Raw genomic sequence first — 19,780 nt, 5'->3', positions numbered from 1 at the left:
CTTGACCATGATGTCAGCTATGTAGGCCTCAATGGTCCACCCAATGAGGTGTCCAAAACACTTAAGCATACAGCGCTGGTACATAGCCCTAGCATTCTTCAAACCGAACGACATTGTGACATAGCAAAACGATCCGAAGGGGGTGATGAAAGATGTCACGAGCTGGTCAGACTCTTTTATCATGATTTGATGGTACCCGAAGTACGCATCAAGGAAGCAGAGGGTTTCGCACCCTAAGGTAGAGTCGACTATTTGGTCTATGCATGGCAAAGGAAATAGATCCTTTGGGCATGCTTTGTTGAGACCCATGTAGTCAACACACATCCTCCATTTCCCACTCTTCTTTCATACAAGAACGGGATTGGCTAACCACTCAGGGTGGTACACTTCCTTGATGAACTCGGCTGCCAAAAGCTTCACGATCTCCTCACCGATGGCCCTATGTTTCCCTTAGTCAAAGTGACGTAGGTGTTGCTTCACTGGCTTGGAGCCTAGGTGGATCTTCAAGGCATGCTCGGTGACTTCCCTCAAAATGCTCGGCATGTCTGAGGGTTTCCACGCAAAGATGTCTCTACTAGCGCAGAGGAAGCCGACGAGCGTGCTTTCCTATTTGGAGGAAAGCATGGTGCCAATGCGCACCACCTTGCCCTCGGGGCTGCCAGGGTCTATGAGGACCTCCTTGGTGCCCTCCGCTGGCTCGAAAGACCTAGCGAACTGCTTGGGGTCGGGTGCTTCTTTGGTGACCTCCTTCCTGATGGCCGCTATCTCTCTGGAGGTGACGATTGCCACGGCATGATCGCAGCACTCGCCCTTGCACTCATAGGCACACTGGAAGGAGGTGCTGATGGTGATGACCCCGCCTGGGCCTGACATCTTTAGTATTAGGTAGGTGTAGTTGGGGATGGCCATGAACTTCGCATAGCATGGTTGTCCTAAGATGGAGTGGTAGGTTCCAAGGAACCCCACCACCTCAAAGGTGAGGGTCTCCACCCTATAGTTGGACAGACCCTTGAAGGTGATGGGTAGATCAACCTGCCCAAGTGGCACGGTCTTCTTTCCAAGCATGATATCATGGAAAGGTGCTCCGGTCGGTCGTATGTGCGCTCGGTCGATGCCCATAGCGTTGAGCGTCTCGGTGTACATGATGTTGAGGCCGCTGCCTCCATCCATCAGCACCTTAGCGAGCCACTTTGTGCCAACAATCGGGTCGACCATGAGCGGGTATCTCCCGGGTTGTGGGACGCTCACCGGGTGGTCAGTCCGATCGAAGGTTATGGAGGACTCCGACTATCAAAGGAAGGTAGGCATGGCTGGCTCGACCATATAGACCTCAGTCATAGGCTGCTGACCTTCCGAAGGTTATGCGGTAGCCATCTAGCATCGGAAAGCCACCATCCCTCCCCTTGGCATCATTAGTGGTGGCTCGAGTTCCTTCCTGTGCTCCCCTTTGTTGGAGCCTCTGGACAAGAACTGCTTCATGAGGCCATAGTCATTGTACAAATGCTTGATGGGGAAGGCATGGTTCAGCCATGGCCCCTTGAGTAGCTTCTTGAAGTGCCTTGGAGCACCCTCTATGGGCTTCAACCCTCCTGTGGTCGGTGGTGGCCATGAGAGAGCCCTCACATCACTGCTTGTTCTTCTTCTTGATGGGACGGTAGGAGGTGCCATCGCCGGTGTCCTCATCCCATTTTGCCTTGCCCTTGAGGTAGTCAAAGATTGCTCCTACCGCCTCCTTGCCCAAGGCATGGCTGGTGGCGATGTTGAGGAGCTTTTTGGTGGTTCATAGGCCCTTATGTCCTAGCTTGTGATTCAGGGACTCACAGGTGGTCCTAGACAGGAAAGCTAATATAATGTCAGTGTCGATGACATTGGGCAACTCATTGCACTGGTGGGAAAAGCGCTGGATGTACCCATGAAGGGTTTTTCTGGCCTTCTATCAGTAGTTCTTGTGATCCCATGGGTTCCTAGGGCGCTAGTATGTGCCCTAGAAATTCCCCAAGAAGATCTCCGTCTGGTCTGCCCAACTTTGGATTTGTTTGGGCAGAAGGTGTTCCAACCATGTTCACGCCGAGTCGGCCAGGAACAGTGGAAGGTTGCAGATAATGAAATCATCATTATCTGCTCCACCGGCTTGGCAGGCAAGCCGATAATCCTCAAGCCACAGGGCAGGGTTTGTTTCCCAGAGTATTTCTAGATGTTGGTTGGTGGTCGGTACCTTGGTGGGAAGGCGGCATTGAGGATGTGTCGGCCGAAGGCCTGAGGCCCCAATAGGCCGAGGCTTGGGCTTTGATCCTCCCCACTGTTGTAGCATCTTCCATGATGAGGGTGACAGTCATGGCTAGCTCCCTCCCTTGCATCGCCACAGGTATGCCTACGTGTGTTGAGGGTGTCATGCATGTCACGGTTGTGGCTAAGACGCTCATGCACTAGAACCGTGGTGCGTAGCCTGCTGCCTTGTAGCGCCTGGCGAACTAATGCGTCCTTATCGGGTCGCTCTGAGGGTGCATGCTGGCTGGCGTCGAGCTCGCGTCATCGAGATAGTGAGCTCTTGGCCTACTGCACCACCGCACACTCGAGCAGCGTGCAAATCTCGCGGTAGGCCTGACGATCTTCTAGCGTCGTAGGCCCCAAAAGCCCACAGAGCAAGGCCACCGTAGCAGCAATGTTCTGGCTTACCCGGGTGAAGTGCGGGAGGGTTTTATCATCCATGATGATCCTCCGGCTTACATCGTAGGCCATGGCGCACGCATGCCCACCATCTTCATGGCGCTCGATCTCCCGATCAAGCTTTGTGTATTCCTGCTCGAGCTAGAGTCATGCTTCCCTGAGCTCTAGGTGATGGGCCTTCAGCTACTCAACCTGTAGGTGGGGTGGGGCCCTTGTGTCCCCCTTGACCTCATCGTCGAGGTCGTTCATTGGGGTAGCCTCCTCACCATGGATACTTTCGATGTGTCCATCAGGGGTACCCATCACAAAACTCGCATGAGAGGGATGATGACTCCCCCTACAGGAGTCAGAGTCGGAGGGTGACTCCAATTCTCCCATGAGGAGGTCGTGGAAAGACTCCGTGATGTATTCGGTCATCCCCACGAGCTCGTTGTTCATGGGGGGTGAAGGCGCGTGTTGCACCACAAGGTGGCCATCGGTCTTTGCGGTGTTGCGAAGACCAGACAGGAGCACTGTCGGGGTGCTCTGAATGAGGCATTCTAGAGAGAGTGGCTCCCCTTCGGCAAGTTGTGCCATGATGTTGGCGAACGAGAAGGTGAGGTGGCGTAAGTCCTAGGACGACCGGGGTCCTAGGAAGGCGCCGAGTTGGTGCTCTAACCTCCCATATCGAAGTCGAGGAGCTAGGTGCTTTTGGGGGCATGGGCCCCCGGTGCATGCATCTATAGCTCCTCAAGCGCCTCGATGATTGCGTCGAGACCGGTGGAGTGGAGAGGTCAGATGGATGTGGAAGCCATTGACAACTCTCCCTCCATTATGATGATGAAGTCCAGATCCTCGAAGCGCACGTGCGCACCTAGGAGCCAGCTGAGGTTGTGACTAGCCATCTGAGTCCTAGTGTGGATGTCGAGACACGCAAAAGGCCCCTACCTGGCATGCCAACTATTGGTGTTTTGAGTTGCCACCGATGAGTAAATTTGTATTATTGCGCGTCTGGCCTAGATAGTGTGCTAAGAGTACACAAAGTTTATACTGGTTCGGGTAGAATGTCTCTACGTCTAGTTCATTGCTGTTGCTCGTGTTACTAGCACCGAAAGTTCATAGTAGGGGTTATAAACGGTTGAGAGAGGGACATGTCCCAAGTCTCTGGTGGTGTGTGTTGCAATGAGCTCTGATTTGAGTCAAGCCTAGGTGCTATGTGCTCTGATCATTGGTCTAATCGATTTGAGTTGAGTCCGATGTCCCATAATGGGACGCCGTGCTTCCAATTTTATAGGCCAAGGGAAAGTAGGAGTTACAGCTGAGGACAAAGGAGAGAATGAGAGGAAGAAGTCCTTCAGGATCGCTGGGTCCTTCTTCTCCTTTATGTGGGTCCCACCGACCCCTGTAGACATCAATAGGGACAGGTTCTCGTCATGGCCCGGTCTGTCACTGGCGCCATGTGTAGGTGTCGTCTGCCAGTCATGGCGCTCCACTCCGTCTTGGTGGACGTCGTGGCAAATTGATGCGCCCATCAGTGTTTGTACGGGGGTTAGGCAGAACAGCACCGGTATGCCCGACGTTGTTCCTGATGTGACCTCCTAGGTATGACCCATCATGGGTCATGGACTACATCAAGGTGGACCAGTCACTTCCCTAGCATCAAAGCCTTGACACAGGCCCATACGCTTAGACCTGGAGTGGTTGGCGGAGGTATGGGTCTTTGTTGGACAAGACAGAGCCTACGGCCTTGGTGTCGGCCGAGGCAGAGCCAACCCTCAGGGGTTGAGCGAAGTGGAGCAAACCCTCGAGGGTCAGGCAAGGCAGAGCCTGCTGCCTTGGTGTCAGTTGAGGCAGAGCCAACCCTCGGGTGTTGCGTGAGGTAGAGCCTGTGGTCTTGGTGTCGGCCGAGGCAGAGCCAACCCTTGGGGGTCGAGCGAGGTGGAGCCTGTAGCCTTGGGGTTAGGCGAGGCAGAGTGCTCCCTAGAGGATAGGTGAGGCAGAGCGCAGACCCCGGGGTTAGGCGAGGCGGAGCTCACAGACCTAGGGGTCGAGCGAGGTGTAGCTCGCATACCTAGGGGTCGGCAAGAGCTGTAGTTGCGCTCATGACCGCTCAGATGAATCAACATTGATGGTTATTAGCTCCTCCTCTTCGGGTACCCTAGTCTTGGACCCCGACAGAGGGAGAGAGCAAGGGAGGTACCGGTGTACTCCTTACTGGCTTGCAAAGCTTAGGGATGAAGCTACAGTGGTGAAAGTTCAATGATGGTAGAGATCGAAGTGGCAGCGATGGATTAGGGTTCTGGGGCTGCTGAGGCTCGAGCGATGGCGGCGCACATGACTAGGGCCTTGATGGGATGGCGGCGCGGCACGAGCAGCTGCTATTTATGGCATGGTGCGGCATGGGGCACAAGGCAAGGGAGGAGACGACATAGACTTACCGATGATGAGGACTCCAGCTCAAAGCCGACTCAAGGTAGAGGGCGACGCTGATAGAGCGGGTCCACCTATCAGCGACTCAAGGCGAGGGGCCGTGCTGACAGAGAGGGAGAAAGAGCGTGCGGGCACACTTCCTACCAAGCGGGCATGGCAAAGCTAGGCTGGTAGCTTGTTGGGCCGTGGGGGAGAAGAGAGCAGGCCGCTCGGGGAAAACGGCCGAGCTAGGCTATTCAGGCCGAAAGCATAGAAGGGTAAGAAAACAATAAAACTTCTTTTCTATTTTCTTAACACATTTTCAAATCCAATTTAACTTGAATTCAAATTCTATTGCAAATTCCAATCAAACCAAAGCATCACAAATAAAATATGCAGCAGCATGAATGTATAGACATGTATGTAGACCTATATTTGATTTTAATTTTAACAAAGTTATTATTTTTCTAAATTTCAATGCTCACAAAATGCATAATTAAATCATTTTCTCCTATTTTAAAACCAAGCAAATTTTAGAGTGTTACAATTCTACCCCCCTTAAAATGAATCTCGTCCCTGAGATTCAGACGATGCTTACTCAAAAAGCTACGGGTATGTTTTCCTCAAATCCTCTTCTCTTTCCTAAGTAGCCTCATCTTCTGTATACCGATTCCACTGAACCTTACACATCTTTATAACTCGGCTCCTCGTAACCCTTTCTGTCATCTCCAAAACCTTTACCGAAAATTCCTCATAAGTGAGATCTTCCTTAACTATAAGCTCTTCTAACGGTATCTGCTCCTCTGGGATACACAAACATTTCTTTAATTGAGACACATGGAACACATCGTGTACACCTAACAAGCTCTCAGGCAATTCCAACTGATAAGCTACTTCTCCATGTCTCTCCAAAATCTTGAAAGGCCCAATATACCTTGGTGCTAACTTTCCTTTCATGTTAAACCTTCTCACACCTCTTATAGGTGACACCTTTAGGTAAACATAATCTCTGACTTTGAAAACCAATTCTCTCATCCGAGTGTCAGCATAACTCTTCTGTCGAGATTGTGCTATTCTCAAGTTATCCCTAATCATCCTTACTTGCTCTTCTACGTCTCTTAAAACATCTAGTCCAAACACCTGAGTTTCTCCAGTCTAATTCCAAAACAACAAAGTCCTACAGTTTCGTCCATACAAAGCTTCAAAAGGTGCCATATTGAGACTCTTCTTATAACTGTTGTTATACGAGAACTCTGCATAAGGCAAACTATTGTCCCAATTTGTACCATACTGCAATGCACAAGCTCTCAACATGTCCTCTCATATCTGATTAATCCTCTTAGTTTGCCCATCTATCTGAGGGTGATATGCTGTACTAAAATTCAACTTTGTTCCCAATGAGGTATGTACTGTTTGCCAAAAGTGTGATGCAAATTGAGTACCTCTATCAGACACGATCTTCTTTGGAACAACATATAGACATACTATTCTTTTCATATATAATGCAGCCAATTGGGGTCCAGTATAGGTAGTCTTGACCGGTAAGAAGTGAGTGACTTTCGTTAACCGATCCACTGTCACCCAAATTGAATCATAACCTCTCTGAGTGCATGGTAACCCCACAATAAAATCCATACCAACTTCTTTTCACTTCCACTTAGGTATCTTCATTGGTTGTAATAATCCTATAGGTCTTTGATGTTCAGCTTTGACTCTCTAACATGTATCACATAAGCAACATATTCAACAACATCTCTCTTCAGTCTATACCACCAGTACTTCTCTTTTAGATCCAAATACATCTTGGTACTCCCAGGGTGAATAGAGTAAGCAGACTCATGTGCCTTCTGGCCTTGATACCATATATTGAGTTTGATGCATCGAGTAGTTCAACCAAAAAAAATTGATGATAATGGTGGGAAATTTACTTCACATTTCAACAGTACCAACATCCCACGTATGGTGTGCAACATTAAAATGACTGAATGAGTCCACCAAAGAAAGGATAAATGTAGCATAAGGAATCTGACAAAATTTGGTGTGTGTATCCCTAAATGTTTCTTGGTCCTAGAGTCCTACGGTGTCCACTAGGTATGAATCTTATCATTAGTTTGTGCAGAGATGGTGTGGCAAACCATGGCTAATTAGGTATGTACGTTTCCTGAGTAGATTTCTAATCAAGTGAGTTGGCTCAAACAACCTCTCTTCTAGTTCACGTTTAGAGGAGGCGGCTTTCGACGGTTATAAATATGCACCACTTGATCAATCTTGTGCAGCAACCATACAAAGGAGGCAGTTGTTGAACCATATTATCATAGTGCATTTGAGTTTAACACAAGGTGGAACACAAGAATTTCATAAGAATTGTACTGCAATTTCTTGAGAAACGATTTAATATCATAGGAAAAACACATGAATATAAATTCCTATGTTCCAGACAAGACCAATTTCGGAGCTTTGCCTTCAGCATGGTCTACTAAACGAGGTCATCACAACACCCAAGCGCACTACCAGATCGGTGGGGTTCTCCTAGTGGCCAGAACGCTCGGGGCTAGTGCTGAAAGCACACGGAACTGACTTCTCCGAGCGTTCACACACGGAAGTCACCGTCGGCGTCGTCTATTCGGGAAACTGTGGGAGGCACCGAGTGCTTCTATTTGTTTGCTTGGAGATTTCCTAGTTCCCTGTGCCTTTCTGTTTACTCGGTGTGGGGTCATCATCACTAGGAAACGATATGCTAACGGACAATTGCATCATGGTAACGGCTGCATTTACCGTGTATTTTTTTTATCACTTAGCACTCGGAGATCAGATTCACCAAATGCAATCACAAAGCTCTAATTAATCCTACTCATTTGCACATAATTTTTTTTAATATTATTTTTTCGTTGCCTTCCATAAGTTTTTTTAATACTATTTTTTCATAGCCTTCCATAAGCATAAAAGACGATATGAGAAACTCAAATCCAATCAAAGGAATTAACCAATTTGTCCATATCAATAATGCCTTAATCAAATGGGCATAGTACATAAGTCAGATGTGCATAGTACACAAGGAAGACACTAAGATGTCCTAGAGTAACTTGTCTCGGAATACTAATAACATGAAAGTAACTGTCATAATCACACTAAAACAGATCTCATGGAGTATTCTTCACAACTGGGTATTGAGTATTCTGCACAACTGAGTATTGAGTATTCTTCACAACTGGGTATTAAGTATTCTTCAGATTTTTTAGCTAGTCTTCAGTTTTGATGTGGACTGAAAAACATGTTAACAAATCATAAGATGGCATGGTATATATTTTTTGGGTAAACATTACATCAATTTTGTACTATACATTACCTAGTTTGATAACTGAATCTGTCGTGGGACTGGGCGAGGAGGTAGATTCAGGGCGCGTTTGCGACCCTGGCCCGGAGGCCCGGCTACGCCCGTGGGCTGCAACTTGCCATGTTTGTGGTCGTGGCCCGCGAGCGAGCCTGGCTTCCCAGAGCCAAAAACGCCCTCTCCGCCTGGCCCTCTGGAAACGACCAAAACCCTCGTTTCTTTGGAGCCGAGCTCGTGGCGGCGCACGCAGGCGATTTTGGGCGGCGGCGGGGTGGCTCGCGCGGGCTCTGGCGGGAAGGGGAAACTTCTTCGCGCGCGTCGCCGCTCCCCGCTCCTGCTCTGGCCGCCGCACGCGAAGCGAAATGGCGGTGATTTCGCCGACCTTTATATACGGGTTCCCACTCTCCACTCTCTCCTTCTTCCACTCGGTGCCTGCTCTTCCACCTCCCTTGTGAGAGACCGGCGGTGAGTGGTGGTGCATGGTGGCGGCGGCGACCTCCGGCTGGTTGTGGGTTCGGTCACCGGCGCCGAGGTTCTTCGCCGCGTCCCCGCTCTGGCTGCTGCTAGGACTCCGTGGCGGCGGTGTTCCTCTTCTTCTCCGTCCGCATCTGCTTCGTCTTCTTCCCGATCTGCATCCTCTACTTCCAGATCTGCCTCCTCTCCATTGTTTGGACCCTGAGCCAAGGTGAAATCGACCCTCAATCTTCTTTTTTGTGGTGCTTCTTGAAGTTCTTAGGGTTTCTTGTTCGTTGCTGTTCATGATCTGTTAGGGTTTCATACTTGTTATAACTGCTTCATGCTCCTATTAGGGTTACTTGTACCTTGCTGTTCTTGATCTGTTGGGATCGTGATCTATTAGGGTTGTTGATCTGTTTCAGATTAGTATTGTACCTTGCTGTTCATAACTGTTTGATGCAGTTGTTAGTGTTACTTGTACCTTGCTGTTCTTGATCTGTTAGGGATGTTGATCTATTTCTGATTACTATTGCTCTGAGTTTTTTGTTCCATCATTGGTCGATGATGTTGTCCAAATTTAGCACTAGGGAGGCATCACATACAAGATGTAGCCGTGCTTTTGTTCATATGCATTCATTTCACATTCATGTTGATGCCTAGCAGGGTACATTAAGCTGAAATCATGTTACATTTTTACATGCTTGTAGATGGATCTGTCTTTGAGCCGTGACATGCTGTGTAGGAAGGCAGTTGCCTTGACTGTTGTTATGGTTTCCTTTGTATCCACTAGGCTAAAAGGAAAACCCCTGAACCTAAAACCCCACTGCCTGATCCTATAGCACTGGCCCTGATTAGGGATGAAAATGAACAGCACAGACAGAGAACACTGAGAATGATATACAACTCCACTAATTCAGAGTGTATTTCTATGATTAGGATGAAGAGAGCTGCTTTTTTTTAAGTTAGTGAGAACTTTTAGAGAGAGGAGTCTTGTCACTGATAGGGAGAGGGTGTCAGTAGAAGAGCAGGTTGCCATGTTTTTACATGTTGTAGGGCACAACCAAAGATTTAGGGTTGTCCACCAGTCCTTTAGGAGGTCCATCCAAACTGTCCACAAGCACTTCCATCAGGTGTTGTATGCTGTGGGTGAGCTTAGGAATGAAATGATAAAGCCAGCTAGCACTACCACTCACCCAAAGATTCTTGGAAGCCATACATGGAATCCATATTTTAAGGTAATTGTATACCCTAGGTTCATTAGTTACATTAGACCCGTTGCAATGACTGACCCATGCTTTTTAGAATGTCATTGGCTTTATAGATGGCACTCATTTCCTAGCAAGGGTTCCTAGGCGCATGCAACAAGCTTTCAGGGGTAGGAAAAAGGATCCCACCCAAAATATGATGGTAGCTGCAAATTGTGATATGAAATTCACTTATGTCCTGGCTGGGTGGGAGGGCTCTGCCCATGATGCAACTGTTTTGGCAGATGCTGTAGCCAGGGAAGATGGCTTGAGTTTGCCAAAAGGTAATTGCACACCAACACTAATTACATATTCCATGGCCTATTAACACACACTCTCACAGTAGATGTCTTGTGTAGGTAAAATGTTCTTGGTAGATGCTGGGTATGCATGCAAAAATGGTTTCCTACCTCCCTACAGGGGGGTTAGGTACCATTTGTCTAAGTATGGCCCAAGGAACAGGCCCACCAATGCAAGGGAGCTCTACAACCTTAGGCACTCATCACTTAGAGTGACTGTGGAGAGGGTTATAGGTGCACTGAAGGGCAGGTTTAGGATCTTGGACAACAAACCCTTCCACAAGTATAGGACACAAGTGAAGCTTGTAGTTGCCTGTGCCATTTTGCACAACTGGATCCTAGGTTTTGGCATTGATGAAGTAGTGCCTGATGAGGAAGGTTTCACTGCTTCTGCTGATCCAACCAACCTGCCCCCAGCCCATCTGGACCAAGACTCTGTTGACATGACTGAAATAAGGGATGCCATTTGCAATGCTATGTGGAAATGGAGGGGAACAAACACTATTTGATGTAATATGTTCTTGAATTTAGCTTTTGTACCCTGCTATGGAACTCATGTGTGTGTCATGGTGATGTAATAATTTGGTGGACAAAGCTGAGACCAATTTTATGCTTCATTCATTCTGTTGTTGTTAATCTTACTGTCAATCTGTTCTTGAATCATTCTGTTCTTCATGATCTGTCAGTCTGTTGTTTATTCATGCAACTGTTAATATTGCTGTCAGTCTGTTCTTGATTCATTTTGTTGTTGATTTCATTACATGCCAGCCCTAGGATGGATTCAGGTGCATTTGAGGGTGGGTTTGTTGCTGGTACTTCAGTGATGGAGCAGCTCATCAATGGTGGTTCTGCCCCTGTTGTAGCTGGTGCTGGTGCTGCTCTAGGTGCAGCAAACCCTGTTGATGTTGCTGCTCCTATGGCTAGGAATGGGGCTATGAGGGCAATAAGGTGGACCAACACCACCTCTGGCTTTGTGCTAAGGAGGATGGCTACCCTTGTTAGTGATGGTAGCAGGCCTGACAAGGTTTTCAAGGACAAAGATGTGAATTCTGTGGCCAAAGCCCTCAAGCTGTTCTGTGGGGAGGTTGTTAGCCCAACTCAAGTGTACAACCACTTGAGAAAGTGGAGGCAGAAATGGGCTAGGGTGAGCAAGCTGAAGGACCTTAGTGGTGCTCTTTGGGATGACCAGGCTCATGCTATCATGCTTGAGCAAGAGCACTACCTTGGCCACTGTAAGGTAGCAATTTGATCTCGTCTTTGCCTTGACTACCTACATTTGCCTTTCTTAAACTACATTTGCCCAACCCTACAGGACCATCCTAAAGATGTAGAGTTTCTTAACTGCCCTATTAGGTTCTACACTGAGATGGAGGCTATCTTTGCTAATGCCATGGCCACAGGCAAGTTTGCACTTGGGTCTGGTGAAGCCTTAGGGCAGAACCAGGCTGACAGTGTTGGTGCCAAGGCTGATGGTCCTCCTTTGACCCAGACCATAGTTCCCAGTGAATAGGGAGGGGATAGCAAGGCCACTGAACTGCTTCCTACCTCCTCAACTGCTGGCCCAAAGAGGAAGAGAGGGAACTTCTCTGAGGAGGAGATGCTCATGTCGACTAACATGTCAGATGCTGTGAACAATGTGGCCAATGCTCTTAGGGAGACTAGACCTGCCCATGTTGATGCCAATCTATACCTTGCTGTGATGGAGATGCCTAGCTTCAGTGAGGAGGCACTTATTGTTGCCTACACCTTCCTCCTAGACAACAAGGCCCAATGCAGGGGCTTTGTGAACATGAGTGATGCCCACAGGGCTCTTTGGCTTAGGACCTTCCTGGCCAAAAACTACTATGTGTAGTTCCACTACACATGAAGGGCTAGAAGGCCAGGAGGGGGTTGACTGTAGAGATGTATAGTTCCTCCACTCCCCTCACCCACTCTCTCTTCTTTTGACAACAGGAGCTTTTGTGCAGTCTGCTTGTTCTTTTGACACCTGACCTTGATGGTGTAGTTTGCCTAGGAGGGTGGCTAACAATAGGCAAGGATTTGAGAACATTTGAGCCCTTGGTTGTTGGGCTGAACTTGGTATTGTAAGAAACTTATTTGTAGCCTCTGTTGGCTACTTTTTATTTGATAACTAGTTACCTATTTGTGTTGTTTATGCCCTGGTGGTAACTATGGGATTTAAAGGCCTATGATGCATAAAACAAACATGAGGTGGCTACCTTATTCTTGTTTTGATGGTTTTGTTGTTGTGCTTTGTTCTTTATTTGCCTATCCTTTCATTCTACACTTATGCTCAGTTGTACTCCATAGCAACAACATCCTCTTGTGATGGCTGATGGCAGTGAGTGCAACTGATCAAAAGGTCTGTATGGCAGTGAGTGCAACTGTTGTTTATTTGCCTCTTTATTTGGTTCTTACAATTCTTGGTAGCCACCAATGACTAAACAAGAAAAAAAAACTATCAAACTACTAAGCTGAGGCTATTTTTTTATCAAGTAGCCGATGATGTTCACTATCATTCAAACTGAATGGTCGACTGAGGCATGTCATTCAGACCACTTACATGTTCTACATTTGGTTGGTTTCGGAGAATGCCTCCTTACTATGTGGTCTTTGAAGGGAAGAAACCTGGGATTTATTTTACATGGTATGAGTGTGTTAAGCAAGTGCTTAGGGAAGAAGGGGTTATCTATCAGAAGTACAACAACTATGATGATGCTCTTAGAGATTTTAATGCAAGGGTACCTCAAGAACCCTTGCTGTTACCAATTGATGCCCCTCATGGGGATGCATCAGCATTCCATGAACTGGTGACAACTCAAGGTTCTGAAATCTGTCCTCATTCACCTGGGCTGCAAGGCTGTTGCAAAAATGCTGTCATCTTGATCTTGTTTATGGTTGTAGTTGGTCTGTCACTCAAGCTGTTCATGTGCCACAGCTGTTGTTTTAATTAGGCCGATGATGACACAATAGGATGACTGCATTAGCTGGCTACATGCCACTTTGATTCATGTACTCTCTTTTCTGTTAACTTGTTGCCCTTCTCGGCTTGCCAAACTACTTAATTCTGCTACTGTTCTTAGTTTGCTTCTTTGATTATGCAATGTAGCCGGCAATATATGTGTTGATTAAATGGAATTAGTCTGAGGCCTATGTCTTTTGTACATTTTCATTCAAAGTGTTTGCTTCTCTATTGATCATGCTGTTCTTCCTTCTCTTTGGGCCAGGCCGAGCACAGCAGCTGGCAAACACAATCTGTGCTCGGTAGTTGGTGGCGGTTGGCGTTTGAGCCCGGCTGAGTATTGGGTCACAAACACCAGCTCGCCTAGGCCGGGCTGAATCCGTACAGGTGCGCAAACAAGCTGCGTTGCAGCAGTTGGGGAAGGCCTGCCCACGCCTGGTCCGTTTGGGCTGGCTAGGCCGTGCTGGTCCAGGTGCGCAAACACGCCCTCGGATGTAGCTGTTGTTGAATGGCCTGCGTAAAGATAGAAAAATAATCATTACAACCGGTGTAATGACATTAAAAACTCATTAGCTGATTTAATTCCTTGTATGAACCTCCTAGTAAGATGAAACTAGTAGAATTATTTTGTCCAAGCAAGTTTCAAGCATCTGAACTACCATAAAAATGTTAAGTCAGTGCCTAATTACAGCTATGAAATTCATGTCATGTGCTAGGATTTAGCTGTAAGTTACAGAATCTCATCATCAAGTATTGAAAGAACGAACTGACCGACATGACATTATTGAAGTAGGCACCTTCATCTTTGTGTTCATTCTGTTCCTGCATCCTGGCCTCATGTTCCTTCTGCCTAGCTGTGCGCTCCTCTTGCAGCTGTTGCTTCCATGCCTCACGCTTCAAAGGCAGCTCACACTCCAATCGTAGCTCCTGCTTGATGCAAGACTGGATCGCAATCTCAACCTAGACATACTAGAGAAATATGTGCTAATACCCCAAGAACCATTGGTGGTGTGTCTTCCGACGCCTCCTATTCCTACCCCAACAATATGCACTAGACGCTGCATCAAATCCTTCCCCTTTTTCATTTGAGAGTGACACTCTACAACACATTGGTATCAGGTAGCTAGCTCCTCTTGGGGGGTCTCCCATATATACTCCTCCAACATTTAAGTAAGGGGAGCATGGTTGGTATATGAGTCGACCACTAGTACACAATCAATTTTTACTGGCGCTTGTGATTCTTTTTACTGACGGTTCGTATAGGAACTAGTAGAAATGAAATTGTGGGCCGTGGCTATGAACCGTCAGTGTAAATCCATTTTTACTAGCTATTTTTGTACTGACGGTTCTCTTAACCTAGCGCCACTATAAGTAATTTGAAATTAATTTTTTTGAATTTTGCAAATGATCTCGGATAGAGAAATGGTCTGAACAAGTTGTAGTAATTGAAAAGATCTACAACTTTGTAGTTGACTATTTTTTTCATTTGAAATCATTTAGGTCTCCAGAGTTATGTTTTAAAATTAATGATTTTAAATTTTTTTTTTTTTTGAATTTCTCAAATGACCTTGAATGGAAAAACAATCAAAAGCAAAGTTGTAGATCTCGATGAGATCTAAAATTTTATAGTTGAAACTTTTCCATTTGAATTCATTTAGTGCTTCAAATCTCCATTTCAAAAGCGAGTGGAGTCAATACTAAGAGAATATTACTACTCTTAAGTCACAAGTGACTTTGGGGGTGTAGTGGTAAGGGGTGTAATGTGCGAGGACTGAGGTTCTAAGTTTGATTCCTGGAAACCACATATGCGCGTATTTCTCACGAAAATGATAAAAAAAACTAAAGACCATGTGTGGTTCCCTAGTGTGGGCCTCACATAAAAATTATTGCTATTTTTCGAGGCCCGATTTGCAATTTCTAAAAAATCATTTACAGTGGTGGTTTTCTGGTTTTCTTAAGAAAATCGCTATTGTAAATATTTATAGTGGCGGTTCTTAGGTGACGCAAGTAAAGTTTGTTGATTTTTACTAGCCTTTCACGCCGGCGGTTGCTCAAAGTGCTAGTACAAATATAAAAAGTACCGTCAGTAAAGATATTTTGTGTACTAGCGGATGCCAAAATAGAGCAAAGTAATAGAGTATATTAGGATATCTCCAGATATGGTAAATTAGGATCTTATAATCCCGGCTTGCCTTATCTCCAAAGCTGGTTGTTTGCCCCTTAAGCAATGTACTCCTATATAATCTGCCCACGAGGCTTAGAAATACATGGTATCACGATTCAAGTTCTAATCCAAAGCATATAGACATCGCTTCCGCAACGCGTGCCCCCTGAGAGATTGATCTCTGCCAGGGGCAGCGCCTATTGATCTGTTGCCCTCATCGTCATTCTAGTGGTTGTTGCAGTAACAGATCGCCTACCTCCTCTACGCCTTAGTTCTGCAGTATGTAAATGCAACAACGTGGCTAGTACATAGATATTAAGAGCCATGAGTTTCAGCATCTCAACCGAATGCTGAAGCAGTCCTGTCAACTTGTCAATAAAATGTACTGAATACCTCACATGATGGCCTCATTTCCAGAATATGGGAGAGCAGCTATAAGCCCATAACAATGTCCACATGATCTACTGACTACTGACCACCGACACCGGAGAAGGCGCATGCATGGTATTTGGGATACTTCTTCATCGAACTGATGAAAGTTTATCATAGTTGTCGGTGACCTATTATGTAAGTATTGATGAAACAACAATTAACATACTACTGCATCTATATAGCACTAGTACAGCTCTGGATTCTTAAAAGGTTAGCACGATTAGTAAGGAATGAACTTAATGACAACAAAAAACAGATAACTCCTCATATCGATAGATGTGAAAATGAAATAGCATAGGTTTGGGAATTTAGGTGCCGTACAAGTGGTATGTTTTTGTAGGTATTTTCATTCTTATGATAAATTGACTGTTAATTGAAAACTTTTACTACAAGTAAAGGAGCAGATAACCAAAATGTTCTCAGGAATCATATCGGCGGCATTGAGTTTACTGATAAGGAAGGTGGACAGTTAACCTTGATGTGAAATAGGAGTAAGTAACAATTATTAATTTAATTGCTCTAGCTAGGAGTTCAAAATGGAGACCTCTAGTCCTGAGATACCATATGAGTTATATGCACCAACCAGTTAAATCAAAAGGTTTAATTAAGATGATAATAAAGGTGGACAATTCACTTTATATTTCAACACTCACCCTCATGTGTAGGCTCCATTAAACCTTATGCGTGAAATAGGAGCGAGCAATAATTATTTTATTTTATTGCGCTAGCTAGAATTTGAATGTAAGACCTCTGGCTTGAATACTTATTTTATTGAGTATTATGCATTGACCACTTCAACCGGGAAAAACTTGAGTATTATGCATTCACTTCATATTTCAACAATGCCAATACCACACGTACTGAGTGCAATATTTAGATGACTGAATGAGTCCAAACGAAAGGAGAAATGTAGCAGATGCTAGTCTGCCAGAATTCGGTGTCTGTCTTCCTAGATGTCCCAAGAAACATGTAGACATACTAGAGAAATATGTAGTACTGCCCCAAGAAGCACTGGCAGTGTGTTTCCCGATGCCTCCTATTCCTACCCCGGCAATATGCACTGGACACTGCATCAAATTCTGCCTTTTTTCATTTGAGAGAGTGACACTCTACAACACATTGGTATATGCAATATTTTTGTATCAAGTAGCTAGCCCCTCTTGGGGGATCTCCCATATATACACCTCCAACATTTAAGTAAGGGGACTCAGGGAGTAATGGCTGATATCTGAGTCGACCCTGAAATAGAGCAAAGGCTGCATACGCCAGTGCTAACATGTTTCAACTTGTATTGCGCCTGCTGGAAAACCCAATGGTTGCATCCTTTGATCTGAACCATTAATTCTTTCTCCAAAGCAACGCCTCCTAATGTACACGTACAGCTACCAGACTTCACCCTCCCATGCAAATATCTGTACGTTGTGATGCGGGATGGGAATAGGTGTAACACCCTAAAATTTGCAATATTTTAAATAGTGGAAATTGCTTTATTATGCATTTTTGTGAGCATTTGAATTTAGGAAAATAATATTTTTTATAAAAATAAAATCAAATATAAGGTCACAATCATGTATGTGCATTCATGCCGCTGCATGTCTTTTTGTATTGCTTGGTTTGAAAATCAGGTTCCAAGTTGAATTGAATTTGCATTCAAAATTGATTTTGAAATTGCTTGGGAAAAATTAGAAAAAGGAAAAATGGATTTCTCGGCCCAGTCGGCCTGCCTCTCTCTTTTCCACCGCATGGCCTGTTTCTTCCCCGCGGCCCAACTTTGCCGGCCCGTTTTTCCTCTCCGCGCTGCCGCGCTCTCTCTCCGCTCTTGGCCTGCACCGGCGCGCTCTCCCTCTCTCTTCCCGCGGCGGCCTAGCAAGGCAGCCGGTCTAGCTCCGCATGCAACGTCGTGCCGCGCCTCCTACCCACTGATGCGCCGGGCTCGTCCGTCAGGGCATCTTCATCCTCTCGAGCGTAACCGAGCCGGACACCGCCGCCGTCTGACTCCGTCCACGCCATGGGTCCTCATGGTGGCATGCCTCCCAAGTCCCAGCGCCTCTTAAATAGCTGGCCGAGCCCACGCCTCCTCCCTATAGCGCCTCAGAGCCAACTATTGACCTGCCTCTGAGCCGCAGTCACAGAAGGAGATCTGCCGTCTGCCTCGTGGAGTACCGCAGCCTCCCTGTTCCCTCTCCGCCACCGAGGTAGCTCCAGGTGAGCCCGCCGTCACCCCCTCTCTCTCCTGGACTTTCCCGTTCTTCAAACCATGCACCGTAGGCCCTAAACCGATGTCTCCGGTGAGCCCATCGCCTCACCAGCCATGGCGCCGCCACGCCCGTCATGTTCTGGACGCCGCCATCGTCTCCTACACCGCCCGATTTAATCCTGGCCACCCAATTCTAATCCAGCGGCCGTGGATGGCCGATACCCCTTCGCTGTAAGTTTTGCAAAAAAACCCTTATAATTATCTGAGTCTTAACCCACAGTCCAAAGCATTTTTTTCAGATTTCGTTTTCTTCTTTTGAAAGCGTACTTTGGTTCGGTTAGATTGAAAATACGTTTTCGGCTATTTACAGTTTTGCCACTAGATTTGTTTTAGCCATAAAATCTTCGTTTTAACTCTGATTTAATCCATTCAACTTTCGTTAGGTTCGTAATTTTATAATCTACATGTTCATACTACTACCATGTAGGTTTTAAACTTTTAAAATTCGAGGTTAGATTTAATCTATTATTTTACTAAAGGAAAACTTGTTTAATTCATAACTTATTTGTTTTAGCTCCGATTTTTATGATATTCGCGTCTGTGTGATCGTAGCGAGACGTAGATTCATTTTCCAAACTTTTCATCTTGATTTTATGATATTGGTGTACTGTTCTAATCTATAGCTTTTGTTTGCTACGCATGATTGCTCATGGATGCTTGTATGTTACTGTGATTATCGAGTATAGACGGTGAGCAATTCGTGGAAGACCAAGAAGCATTTTTTTCAGATTTCGTTTTCTTCTTTTGAAAGCGTACTTTGGTTCGGTTAGATTGAAAATACGTTTTCGGCTATTTACAGTTTTGCCACTAGATTTGTTTTAGCCATAAAATCTTCGTTTTAACTCTGATTTAATCCATTCAACTTTCGTTAGGTTCGTAATTTTATAATCTACATGTTCATACTACTACCATGTAGGTTTTAAACTTTTAAAATTCGAGGTTAGATTTAATCTATTATTTTACTAAAGGAAAACTTGTTTAATTCATAACTTATTTGTTTTAGCTCCGATTTTTATGATATTCGCGTCTGTGTGATCGTAGCGAGACGTAGATTCATTTTCCAAACTTTTCATCTTGATTTTATGATATTGGTGTACTGTTCTAATCTATAGCTTTTGTTTGCTACGCATGATTGCTCATGGATGCTTGTATGTTACTGTGATTATCGAGTATAGACGGTGAGCAATTCGTGGAAGACCAAGAGTATTACTTTGATGTGACTGACCAGCAGGAGTACTTTGCTCAAGGCAAGTATAGCATGGGATCATCCTTGTTTCATATTCACTTTAATTTATTAAATTCATGTTGCGTGTGTCATCTTGATATGGATTCCCTAGAATTGAACTTAAACCTTGTCACCTATGGGATATGCATTGGGTAGCTTTACTAGTGCTCAATTCAACCATGATCTTATAACTTGACTAATGGTATATGCAATAAACATTAAAATATAACTTTTTAGCAACTTGGAAACAGGGGGCTAGAGTGTTTAGCTACTTTCTAAATGCTTCAGATTCCTCTCCCTAAGGACTTATCTGTAAGTGATCATCTAAGACTTATAGTACAGCTGTGAGGGCTAC

The 19,780-nt window shown here is 45.6% G+C and overlaps 2 protein-coding genes across 2 annotated transcripts; one reads left to right on the top strand and one right to left on the bottom strand.

The window, feature by feature from the left end:
* Positions 1-606: 606 nt before the first annotated feature.
* Positions 607-1,215, bottom strand: LOC136521212 (uncharacterized). The gene has a single exon (XM_066514922.1). The coding sequence runs from the start codon at positions 1,213-1,215 to the stop codon at positions 607-609; it is 609 nt and encodes a 202-aa protein (XP_066371019.1).
* An 8,983-nt stretch (positions 1,216-10,198) lies between these two features.
* On the top strand, positions 10,199-10,894 carry LOC136521211 (uncharacterized). Its single transcript, XM_066514921.1, has 2 exons — positions 10,199-10,370; positions 10,728-10,894. The coding sequence occupies exons 1-2, from the start codon at positions 10,199-10,201 to the stop codon at positions 10,892-10,894; spliced, it is 339 nt and encodes a 112-aa protein (XP_066371018.1).
* The last annotated feature ends 8,886 nt before the right edge of the window (positions 10,895-19,780 follow it).

This window comes from Miscanthus floridulus, chromosome 18 (assembly GCF_019320115.1).
Source record: "Miscanthus floridulus cultivar M001 chromosome 18, ASM1932011v1, whole genome shotgun sequence".
NCBI classification, from domain to species: Eukaryota; Viridiplantae; Streptophyta; class Magnoliopsida; order Poales; family Poaceae; genus Miscanthus; species Miscanthus floridulus.
This window is presented reverse-complemented; position numbering and strand designations above follow the sequence as displayed.

Bases quoted from the DNA above. Each gene is read 5' to 3' on its own strand.
- LOC136521212 (XM_066514922.1), bottom strand. From the start codon at position 1,215: ATGGTCGACCCGATTGTTGGCACAAAGTGGCTCGCTAAGGTGCTGATG.
- LOC136521211 (XM_066514921.1), top strand. From the start codon at position 10,199: ATGCAACAAGCTTTCAGGGGTAGGAAAAAGGATCCCACCCAAAATATG. The intron at 10,371-10,727 runs GTAATTGCACAC...ACTGGATCCTAG, and splicing joins TGGCTTGAGTTTGCCAAAAG to GTTTTGGCATTGATGAAGTA.